The sequence below is a fragment of the Poecilia reticulata genome, linkage group LG13, assembly GCF_000633615.1.
Source record: "Poecilia reticulata strain Guanapo linkage group LG13, Guppy_female_1.0+MT, whole genome shotgun sequence".
NCBI lineage: Eukaryota > Metazoa > Chordata > Actinopteri > Cyprinodontiformes > Poeciliidae > Poecilia > Poecilia reticulata.
In genome coordinates, this window is record NC_024343.1 from 14,937,574 (window position 1) to 14,950,258 (window position 12,685).

At 41.8% G+C, this 12,685-nt stretch overlaps 1 protein-coding gene across 2 annotated transcripts in view; it reads left to right on the top strand.

Annotated features, from left to right (window-relative positions):
- The window catches only part of mettl16 (methyltransferase 16, N6-methyladenosine), a 42,907-nt gene that overhangs the window by 27,541 nt on the left and 2,681 nt on the right, over positions 1 to 12,685 (top strand). For both annotated transcript variants that reach the window (XM_008425617.2, XM_017308052.1), the window contains 6 exons: positions 621 to 808; positions 2,176 to 2,316; positions 2,484 to 2,599; positions 3,199 to 3,341; positions 6,073 to 6,142; positions 7,144 to 7,233. In XM_008425617.2, coding sequence (XP_008423839.1) covers positions 621 to 808; positions 2,176 to 2,316; positions 2,484 to 2,599; positions 3,199 to 3,341; positions 6,073 to 6,142; positions 7,144 to 7,233 — 748 coding nt within the window. The remainder of the gene's footprint in view (positions 1 to 620; positions 809 to 2,175; positions 2,317 to 2,483; positions 2,600 to 3,198; positions 3,342 to 6,072; positions 6,143 to 7,143; positions 7,234 to 12,685) is intronic.

Genomic DNA, 12,685 nt, shown 5'->3' on the forward strand with positions numbered 1-12,685 from the left:
TTTTTAAAAGCCAGTACTTTTTTACTTTTACTTAAGTACAAATGTTAATGTGGTAGTTTTACTTTTACTTGAGTACATTTTTGTCTGTGTATTTGTACTTTTACTTAAGTACATTTTTTGAGTACTTTCTCCACCACTGCTGATTTCAGATTTGAACCAATTAAAGGGACCGGATTTATAATAATTAGTATTGTGAATTGATTTAAAAAAATAAATCAGATTAATCACCATGCTTGACTTTGAAATGTTTTAAAGAAAATCTTTCACCGTTTCAAACCAGACATCTCAGTTTTCTAGGTTTTTATATTCAGGATGGTTTAAAATAAATCACTTTGTTTCAAATTGTAATTTAGAAATGTTAGCTATAAATTGGTTGTGCTGGAAGAATAATTCATTATTGTAATTCGTACAAGAATTAGGTAACCCTCTGCAGGAGAGGGGCTTTTAGGTCAAAATAGGTCATGTGATTAATCTGCATTATGCAATATTAACATGTTAAAACTTTGATTAATTGCGCGTGTTAACTCGTTAGCGTTAACAGCCTTATCAATAATCTGCTTTTGCCATGCGTGTGATTGAACTTTTTCAGAAACTTTTACTGTAATCTGGTTTTCTTGCAGTGTGAATTTCAAAGAGCCGGAGGCGGTGCGCGCGCTCACCTGCACACTGTTGAAGGAAGACTTTGGTTTGACCATCCAGATCCCTCTGGAGCGCCTCATCCCCACCGTCCCCCTGCGCCTCAACTACATCCACTGGGTGGAGGATCTCATCGACGGCCAGAAGCAGCATCGCCGCGGCATCGACATTGGTACGCCCCGCACCACATTTCTTACTGACTGCACACACGCCATCACGCATGGGAGCTGATGAGCTGTTAGTAAGCTGTTTACTTCAAATTTCTACACAAAAAAAATTAAATTACAGTTTCCACAGTTTGCACATTAGAAGAAACGGAAGTGAAATAAATATTTATGCATAGTTGAATTGTCCAGATGAATTTAATATATTTTAGTTTCATGACATACACCTGTTAGTGTCAAGGTTTCTGCACTGGGAGCCAAAGATAAACTGAAGTTTTATCCTGTTTTTGTGGGACTGCACCTTTAACCCTCCAGCGATCTTAAGAGATGGGGTCGTTTGAACTACACAAGTATTTTACTCTGTCCACTGGGACTGACCTCAGGTTTGGTTTTACGAGTTTATTTTTTTGTAGTTTCGGGAATTGACAGTCTGATGGGACAAACTCCCTGCTTCCCCGCTGTCTGACCGTGGCATCTGCTGCTCTCATCCAGAGCGTCGCTCTCAGACTGTGGGAGGGTTAACCGAATCGGATTTGGTTTTCTTTGTGTCCTTAAACTACGATGTGCTCCAGCATGTTGTAAAAACATTAAGACCTCTTCAACTTACTCAACTTTCAGTGGAGAGCCATTTTTAGATTTTGTTACAGATTTTTAATTGTGTTTAGGTCTGGAGTTTGGCTAGGCCGTTATAAGATTCGACTGTACTGTGGTTTAACCCATTCTGCTAGTCTGCTGGCTGGATGTTTAGGGTCATTGGTTGTTTTAACAAGTCTTCTTTTTTTTTTTTTTTTGCCCTTTCCTAAGCTGTTCATGCTCCCATTTCTGTTTTTCTTCATGTTTTCTATTAGAGAGGATTACAAACTGTCATTTAGAGCCTCCTGCACATGACCTGAGTCATTCCCAGTTCTCCCAGTGCTAACTCAAATCCCTGTCCAGATGCCTCAGCTCGTGTCAAATCTGTCAGTCTGAGAGATGAAAACAACTCTGAGCTGTCCCTGCAGAAGCGTGGGTATGTCCTCTGCGAGGCTCCAGGTCACTGATTGGTGACCCTGTAGCCGTTAGTAAGCAGAATGAAGCCGTCGTCTCTGTGATGGATCACCACTGGTTGTCCCTTTAGCAAAGAATGCCATCTCTCTCTGAGTGTGACCTGAATAATGCATCTTGTTGCATCAAAATAATGCGATTATCACCGCTGGAACTGACATTTATTGGCTCCAGATGTTTAGAGTATTTAGTAGCGCATCGCATTCTGTCTTTTGTTAACTTTAAAGCATCAGCGCCCATTTCCATGTCATTCCCTGACGGCCACAATCAATCTTCATAGTGATGCATGCATCATTTTCAGGCGTCAGACACGTGCTCCCTGTTTCCTCAGGCACCGGAGCGTCCTGCATTTATCCCTTGCTGGGAGCCACAATGAACGGCTGGTTCTTCCTCGCCACAGAGGTGGACGACATCTGCTTTGACTACGCAAAGAAGAATGTGGAGCAGAACAAGCTGTCAGACCTGGTGAAAGGTGAATGCAGGCTCAGACACGGTGTAGGTTGTGTGATGCTGTGGGTTTTGACGCATCGTGAGTGGCAGTAAAATAAAACGGTGTCACGTCAGGTTCAGTTTTGCTGCTTTACTTGTTTAGAGCAGCTCTTAAATCGTTTCGTAATTCGTTTTTTTTCTCTTCGACAGTTGTAAAAGTCCCGCAGAAGACTTTACTGATGGACGCCTTAAAAGAAGAGACAGAAATTATTTATGACTTCTGCATGTGTAACCCACCTTTTTTCGCCAACCAGCTAGAAGCAAAGGTAGGTGCATCTCAGTAGGTTATAATGTAAGATTTTTATTCATGATAGTTATTATTCTTTCCGTGTTCAATGCGGAGTAGAAAGAAGAAAAACATATCCTCTCCATCTGATATTGTTGGTCCACTGTGTTTTTATATGTCCAGAGCAGCAGTCCACTAGGAAATTTAGCAAACTTTATGCTTTTTTTTTTTTTTTTTTGCAAATGTTGACTCATTTTGATTTTGATGCCTGCAACACGTTCCAAAAAAGTTGGGACGGTGACAACAAAAGACGGGGAAAGCTGAGGAATGTTTAAAAAAACACTTGTTTGGATCATTCCATGAGTTAATAGGAAACAACTCCACTCTACACCACATTGAGGCAGTAATTCATACAAACACTGAAACAAATCAATGTCTTGATGAGCTGCAGGAGGTGTGGCTGAGTGTGAAAAGCTCACCACAATGTTTTTGGTGTCTTTGTGTTTTTAGTCATGGCTCAGCCACCCTGACTCAGTCAATTCGGCTCCTGCATGAAATGCTGTTTGTTTACGTGATGCTAATAAGCCCCCTAATAGGATTTCCTCCTAATCTCTGTCTGTCTTGTTGCTCTCCCTGCAGGGGGTGAACTCCAGAAACTCACGAAGACCTCCTCCCAGTTCGGTGAACACGGGCGGGGTGACTGAGATCATGGCGGAGGGCGGCGAGCTGGAGTTCGTCAAGAGGATCATTCATGACAGCCTGCAGCTGAAGAAGAGGCTGCGGTGAGGACAAAAAGTCTTTTCTTTTTTTTTTTTTTTTTGCATAAATGGATGCTTGTTGCAGAAATATCAGAGCTACACATGGTAGCGACGTGATGGATGGTGAAGTGTGCTGCAGTTTGAATGGCTTTGAAGAGGCTCAGATTGGCTGAAGAGAGTTAGACACTCATGAAACTCATTTTCATTTTGGGAAATATCAAGATCACGAATGTGCCAGAATGTATTGATAAAACCCATTTAAAAATCTGTCAAAATATTTGATACGTACTTCTTAAAATTAAATAGCATTGAACATCTTTTAACACTGAATTGTCCCTCCAGGATTTTGTGATTATTTGTCTGATTTTGACAAACAAAATCACAGATTTTGTGGTACTAACTTAGAAATATTTGCAAGGAATTTTGCAATATTTACACGGATGTATGGCAGTAAATATGACTTTTTGATACATGTCACACCAATCACAGACTATAACTTGACACCAAGTAAGGCTGAGGCAGCAGTGTAGCACGAAACGCTGCCACATGCAGCATCACTTAAACCCAATGCTTTTGACAATCTTTGTGTAAAATTTACAATAAACCCACAATTATGCACTAGCAGGAAAAACGTAAGGATCTCTTGATTTTTTTTTTTTGCATGAATTTCCACAATTGTTGAATCACAAAACACTGAAGAGCCTGGTTGATGTAATTTGGCGTTTGGAGTCACCTAAGCAGGGCCAGATTTGGCCCCGGAGCTTCGAGTTTGACACGTGAAACGGGTAGAGGGATCATTGATGTAGTTGTCACCCTCAGTTACTGTAATGATTTAGGCACACACACACACACACACACACACTCCCCGCGCTGCCTCTGGGAGCCACAGGGGAGCCACTGTGTTTGGGTGGCGGCCGTCACGTCCCCCTCCCCCGTTAACAGGGCCTGTCACCCACGCAGCCGAGCGAGACCCCTGCAGAGTGGAGCTATTAGACCTGATTAGACAGGCCACACCTGCTCTGGCTCCTACACACCGCACTCTGTGTGTGTGTTCGTTCATGATGCTTCAGTGGAGTGGGACTGATGTTAACACCTGCCTGCTCTTATGCGGCTCCGTGTTGCAAAATCATGAATACAGGAGAGGCAGTCGGAGCGAATCCAGATTTGTTTAGCAGCTCTGAGGTTCTAGACAAACCAAGCGGAGCCGGCTGTCACTCCCAACTGCATGCTGGGATACCACAGCTACCAGGTGTCCATGGAAACGGTGCCAGCCTTTAGAAATGGTCCAGTGAGACACCCTGCCACCCCAGCCTGCTCCTGCTTCCCCACTAAAGGGTAATTACTGTCAGACAGAAGCTCCACGCTGCAGCTCGAGCTGAAGTGATGCTCCTGATTCATCTCTCTATTGATATGAAAATGATTTCTGAGTTTCTGCCTTCTCTTTTCAAGGGGGGAAAACCGAAAGTGTAAACTGGTGCAGCTGCTCTCTTTCATGACTGAAGGAGCTGCTGGTGGAGGAAGGCTTTCAGGGGATTTCCTTCCCCGCTGTGATTAGAAGTGGGAACATCTGTTAATATTACAGCTGATCAATATTTCATTACGTCAGCTAAAGGTTTGACATGAGGCTCTCCCTGCATCATCACTTTCCCAGCATGCATGGACCTCCCCAACGTACATGTTTGTGTCATCTGTCCACACACAAACAGTTGCTCCAGACTTTCTGCAGATAACAGGAAGGCCAAAGAAAAATGTTTTTAGTCTTAAACAAAGACTGCTGTTTTTTTAGTGGCAAGCGTGCTAATCTTTGACATTAGATCCCAAATCCAGTTTAAAATGTCAACTTTAGAATTATTCCTGCAAAATGTAATATTTCAGGATAACTTTTCTTCACATGGACTAAGAAAATACAAACGGTCCCAAACACTAAGCCTCCAGGTCTCTGCTAGAAAGTTGAGGATGAAGATCAGTTTATCAGCGAGTCCAAACATAACGTCCAAATCAAATGCATCTTTTAAATTCTCATCAGGAGTTAAATGTTGCGATTGCAGTTCTGTAACCAGAGTCCAGAACTCAACCTGGCTGAAAATCTGTGGGGTCAGGTAAATATCGACAAGTCAAATTGACCCAAAAGTCAGTAAAGCATTAGTCCAATGGTGTCAACACATCATTATTGCATAGTTATGCATTGGATATATAAACCACATTATTACTGGGGGGAAAAAAGCTCTGAAATGATTTATGATGAAAAACTGGATTTTAGCATGTGTATGTATGCTTATGAGATCCTCTATAGATGGGTTGCAACATCTGCAGATGAGCTCTAATGCTGCTCCATCCATCACAGAAGATGAGATTTAAACTCCACTTCAGCCTGGAGGACACAGCTTCGCCAGCCAAGTTTCCAGGCCGGCGCTCCCTAATGTCTTCATCTTTCCTCCGCGTTGCCCCAGTTGGACTCTGCTGCACATTGATCAACACCAGACTCGCGTCTTTATTGTGCAGCAGCGATTATTGATCAGGCCTCCGCCTCGGGAACACTTCAAAACCGTTTCTCTGTGCGCTGCAGGACCACGGGCGCCCGGATGTTTTCCTGCTTCTCATGTTTTCATTTTGCCTTTGTGTTGCTCCCTGAAGCCTATGCCTGGTTGTTTTGATCTCTGCTTTGTAGTTCAGGTCTGGACAGTGGGCTGCTGACACACACGCTCATACGGGGTGCAGACAAACAGCTGGTTGATGTTGATTTTTCTTCCTGCAGGTGGTACAGTTGCATGTTGGGGAAGAAATGCAGCCTGGCACCTTTGAAAGAGGAGCTGAGGAAGCAAGGGGTGAGTATCCGCTGAGGAGCAGCACCAAACTCTGGCCTCTGATCTCAGTTCGCTCATGCAGAAACGGCAGGTTCAGATCCCAGTTAAATCTCAGTGGATGCTAGAAGGTTGATCAGCCATTTCTAACAAGCTGCTAAAGCATAAATGAGCCCGCATGAAAGAAAAAGGAAGACACGCCGAATCCTCCTCCAGACGTCTGAGTCCGAGTGATCGCAGGGCTGGCGAACATCCAGGGAGGAGACCGATGCGTCGCCTTAAAGCATCTTTCAGTAGAACCTCTCTAGTTAATATACCAAAGCTTTTATCACAAATTACACAATTTAAACCTTGTTGTGTGTTTTTGCTTTGAAGTTAGAAAAGTAGTCATACCGCCCTCTGCATGTATTCATAATTATGGGCACGGCTGATAAAGAATAAAAAGAATTAAAAATTTGTTTCAGCTCACTCACCTTTCCCATGATTACTTGCACTGATAAATACTACCTTAAAACAAATACAGATTTGTTTTAAATCTGTGTATTTTGGATTTTTTGAACAGTAGTTCAAAAATATTTATGCTCTGGGTCTTCGGCTGGATGACGACCATTTATCTTTTAGCTACAGAGAATGTAGTTGGTTAAGAAAAGGCTGGTAGGTTAAAAATCTGTTAGCAAAATATCGTTTCTTGGAGTCGCCATGTCTCCATAGCAACCATTAAACACTAACCTTATAGGAAAACAACACTCCAGGTTTTATCTATCTGACTCGGTGTGTGTAGTATTGTAATTGTGAATCCTGATTCTTGCACGCATCATTTGTGTTTCATGACTCAAACAGATAGAAAATGAAGCAGAACCTAGTGACTGCGTTCGCCTTACGCTCTCATTTCATGATGATGGAAAAGAGAGAGAAGGTTGAGCATAATGCTGGTTATCCTCTTAATGTCTAGAGCTACAGGCAGATCGTTTCCTTCAGCAGTTTATTGCGTCGGCCGTCTCTGACTCTCTCTGTTTGGTGCTCAGGTTCCCAAAGTGACCCACACAGAGTTCTGCCAGGGACGGACCATGCGCTGGGCGCTGGCCTGGAGTTTCTATGACGATGTGACTGTCCCGGTAAGTTCCTGTTTCTATCCGGTTTATTTTTACTACGCTATCGTCTCCAAGAAAAGGAAACAGGAAAAAGATTGAAGGTTTATTTTAATTTGTAAAAGTAAGATTTTCCAAAAAACCGTAGTTGACATGTTTTTACCATTTTCTTTTGCCAGATTAAAACTTGACCAATCTTGTTTTTTTTTTTTAATCTTCTGACTCAATCAAACAAGGATATTTCAGTGCTTTTTGGGCCTCAAGATACTTTTACGTCTGAGATTTAAACCCAAGGTTCTTGAACTGGGTTTGGTCCAGAAACCAAACCAGGCATTTTGTGAAACAAAGATATAACATAGTACAAACTGAGATTTTACAGATTTTTATTATTATTATTATTTATGAAATGCGGTCTAGTTTTCATGGACTGTAACTGATCTAAATTTGTCCAGATGGCATAAGTGTGAAACGGGGTGGAAAAATAGATAATACCTAATTAGGTGAATATTTTGGGCTCAAATGTTAATAATCTAAAAACTGATGGAATAATTTAGAAATATGAATCTGGATGTTTTTAATGGTAAATCTATAAGAACTTTGACACTAGTTGGCAGCAACACATGGACTACTTGACAGGGATCATTTCCTCCTTTTTTATTAAGTCTTTGCTGATAAATTATACTGTATTTTTTTTTTATTTCTGCTGTTCATCAAAATAAATGAATAGATTTTTAGTGACGTCTTTATATTAGACTGATTGGTATTTTTCTTGGATTCAACAGAAAATAACGATCTGGCCCTCATTTAACAAAGCGCCTAATTGCTTCTTTGCCATTATCTGGTATTGGTCGCCACACGATGACTTCACCTTTATAATTCAGGATCCCTTGATTGATTTATGGAGGAGTTTCGACTTTGCAAAAACATGTTCCTCTGACCGTGAGATGAGCAGCAGCTGACATCACACTGAAATCTTCTACTGATCCTTCAGAAATCCAAGAGATCCACCGATTAAGACGAGGTTAAAAGATGGCAGGAAACTCTGCCTCGTTTGGGAGGAAATTAGAAAACGCAATAGATGAACTACTGCTTTTGTTTAATGGTGTACATAAAGAACAGGACAGTGGAGGAAGCATGTGATGGTTACTTCAAAGGATCCCATGCAGCTCTCTGAGCCTGTAGCAGAATAAATAAGAGGGGAGCTCTGGGTCAAGCCTGTCAGCTTCATCACAAGAAAACTTTTAATCCTACCCTTAAAAGCAGAGAACTGCCTCCTGAGCCCAAACTATAGACTGAACTGGTTTTACAACAAAGCTGCCTGGTGACTTAAAGCCCTGACTCCCATTTCGTGCTTTCAAACTCTGTTCTCTACAATTATTATTATTTTAAATTGATAAATCATGCACACCTTTGTGCAGGTAATCCTGGAAGACTTTGTAAATGCATGGACTCGTGTTTCTGAATCACCCTGCGGCGGGATGTTTACGTTCAGGGGCAAAACGATGGATCGGTTGAAAGACAAAACGACATCCAAGATTCATGCTGTTGCAACCAAACTGGGTTGAAGGAATAGTTGGGAGGGGTGAGCCAGATTCAAAGTTGTAGTTATATCCATTAAGTGTATTTTCAGCTAGTTGTTGTGTGACCAGCTGCTAATTGTCATCAAGCTTCTTGCCTGTAGATGTGTAATCCATCGGCCATCAGGGCGAGTTAATAAAATTAGGCCTATAAATTACTGACTCTGATCAGGCCTGTTCTCTGATTCCTCCGTTCTTATTGATGCTCCATCCTCAGCCCTCTCTCTCTCTCTCTCTCTCTCTCTCTGTCTCTCTCTCTTCAATCTGGATCCTGTCCTCCCCGCCAAGCCCTGATCCATTATGTGCACTTAACTCCTGTCCTCTGGGGAGATGTTTATGGGATTTCTTGCATGCAGTAGCCAGGCAACAGTTGCCAGGGCAGGGCTCTGCGCACACTGACTTGTCTGGACCGGGAGAAAGTTGGAAATGATTGTGACAGAAAGAGGGGATGAAAAACGCAGCCGCAGCTCCGTTACCCTGCCTAACCCTGAATTAAACATGGCTAAACAGAATAGATTGTGACACTTTGCCGCAGCTCTCCCTGTTTGGTCCTTTCTGGCACAAAAGCAGCAGAGCAGAATGATTGGCCTACTTCTGCTCGGCGCTCGGCATCATTCACGCTCGGGAGCGGCCTGCCGTCGATTTCACGCAGACCCCCTCGAAGCATGTGTGTGTTTACCAGTAGTGGTTACATGGCAGAGTGTATCCATGTGCGGTTCTTTGCTCGGTTCCCGTGTTCCTGTGGTGGCTGTGGAAATGTTCGTTCATGACTGTAACGTTCAACGTGTGAGGGATGTGACAGGTTCAGCTGTGACCTACTTACCTTCAAGCTGCTAGATATCATCACCACCAACAGTAAAGTCATGAAAATATCTGGAGTTACAGAGTTAGCTGGAACATGGAAGCATCAAAATGTGTTTAGATGGAGTTGAAAAGTTAATTCACTTAGTTAATTAAACTGACATTAATGTAACGTAAACCTTTCCGATCCTACAATTACCAAATTAATCCCCATTTGCAAAAACGTCAGAATAATAAGAGAATATTTTTAGGGAATATTTTTATTACTTTCTTCAAATCTGTATCGCATACTTACAATTACAATGCAGTTAAGCAATTTTGAAAAATGCAAATGGTTACCTCATGGTTCTGAGCTTCTGAGAGGATCATTCGTAACGTTTGTGTGAAATAAAGCCAAACCTGTGGATGTACATTTAAAGGCAACACCTAGATTAGTTTTCTTTCTTATGTGAGAACATTGGAAATAAAAAGAAACCAGCCACAATATCAAGAAGACATTGTGGACATTCACAAGTCTGGTTCATGCTTGGGTACATGTCTGATGGTGCCACATTCGTCCAAAACAATATAAACCCAGTGGAAATATAATTAAATTATATAAATAATTTTATATTTAGGTGGCAGTATCATGTTGTGTGAGGAGACTGAAGCTTTGGCACAAAAATACTTCTAAATGTACAATGATTTGAAGAATACTGCTGTATTAACAGAGTAACTTAAGGCTCATAAAGTCAGTGTTTTCAGTCGGCCATCTTGGTCTCAGTCCCATAGAAAACTTGTGGGCTGAGATGAAAAGCTGCGGACAAAGTTCTACCAAACCTTTTAAAGAGAAGCTTTTAAACGTATTCCAAAACATTAAAAAACTAATTGTACCAAACGCTGAGTTAACAAATCTAAATCTCTAAATTTGAGTTAATGTTAAAAGCTAATTATTTTATTGGTGTGACATTTAGTAAACGTAATTAATGAAAACATAACATGTAGGTTCTCAAACAGAACGTAACACTCTTGCACTAAGTACTTTTGCACGAATTATTGAACCTTTCCAAGGCTGCATGGAGGAGAACAGTGTTAATGAATCCCAGGTCATTAGCAGCATTCGTTTGCATTGTTGGGCCTCATCTTCCTTTTTACGATCCTCCATAGATTGTTTGTGTTTGGAGGCTTTTGAAGCACCGACTCTAATCACAGTCCAAGCTCTGCGAATCTTATCAAACTCTTAAAGGAGCTTGCCTCAGCTCTAACTTCCAGTTATCCTTTACACATTTTCCTTCCACTGAACTTTCCATAAATATAGACAGTTTTTTTTTGTGACGTACCCACATTGTAGGTCATAACGTCACTACTACAAACCTTTTCTGAATTATTTTATCTATTTTCATTTGAAACTTTGAATATTTTGTAAAGCAGGGAATTTGAATTTGAGGTTTTCGTTTGGTAGGAGCAATAACCATCACAATTACCAGACGGTGAGGCGACTGCGCTCATAGAAGAGGTGGACAGAATACAAGAAGAGGAAATATGCTGGGCTTCATCCCAGTCCTGAGGCTCTTTGTTGCACATGCAGGCCTCTGGGCAGAGGACGGATCAGAAAAGTGCAGAGTTCACACAAAGGTTTGGGTCAAATATGATTTAAAATGTTTGCCTGAAGGTGGACGGTGCTGCTGCATCTTGTGTCTCCAGTGGGACTATGTTTGGTTTCCTGTATATAACTATAGCCAGAGAGCTCAGATGGGGGGTGACTAGCCGAAGATTACGTTGGAAAAGGACCACCTAGTACATACTTTTTAGTTCTAAAAGTGGCATTTTTAAACCAACAAAAAATGTCACGTTTTCCATCGTTGGTTGTCCTCGACTTGCTCTGTGTGAGTGAGTGCAATGCGGCATGCAGTGAGGTCAGGGATGGGCGATGAATAATGGAGTGGAAGAGCAATCATAAAAGGGACACAGAGCACGTGTGTGCATGTTTCATTTTAAAATCTGTTTGTTTGCATTAGTTAAAGAATCTGTGTCAAGGATGTGGGCTACAGGTTCAGCCTGATGAATTTTATTGATTTCCTTCCTCTGTGCAACGAGGTGCAGATCTTTAGAAAGCTTGAAGGGAAGAGGGAGAGACGTCTGCAGCAAACGATAAGACTTTTTTTTTTTAAAGTCACGCTTCAACCCTTTTTGTTAAAGAAGTCCAACCATCAAAAATATGAATCGGATTGAATAAAAAATGAGCCCTTAAAAGGGGGGAAATATGTTTCTTTATATATTTGTTTACATAAACCAAAATATTTATTCACACAAATAAAAAATCTTTTGTAGACTGCTATTCTAAATGAGAGAGGAGATAATTAGCAGCAGCATAAAGTAAAGCAGCATATGGGATTCGTCTCCGGATCAGTGCAGCAGTGTGAAGGTCGCGGTCCGCTCCTCCACTCGGCTGTTTCTAGGTCAGTCGGCCATGCTGTCGGCTCCGTCTCCGCTGCCGCAGACCCCCGCTGCCCTCCGCCGCCTCCACCTCTCTGGACCCGACCGCAGTGACTCATGGGCGCAGCATTCGTGTCGCTGCTGCGTGTCTCTGCCCAGTTATGCCTGGATAATGACCTCCACCGCCCATCACAGCCCGACGATAGAGGAGATTAGACAAAAGACGCCGTTTGATGCACTGCAGGTTCAGGTGGAAGCTCGCGCCGCTGCAGCGCCCTCTTGTGGCGCAAGCGATGAATGCTCACATTGATGGGGACGTAGTAGGAATTACTTGATCAGTTTCTCATTAATATAACAGCTTGTTTTTTTGATAAAAAAAAATTGAAATTAAAAAACATACATCTAAAAGAAGTATTTTAGCAGATGCCATGTCAGATAAAAATTCAAATCCAATTTATTTATAAAGCACATTTAGAAACAGCAATTTTGCCAAAGTTTTGTACTTACTAATAAAATAAATAAAATAAAAAGTACATATATTACACTTCTATTCTATTAAACTGCGTTTTAAAGACTACATGTAATCTCATCTTGCTAATTTAGTCAGAAAGGTGTAACCCATCATTTGAGCACACACTGCCCTCTGCTGGCAACCGCTACTATCACAAATATACTTCCCCCCCCCC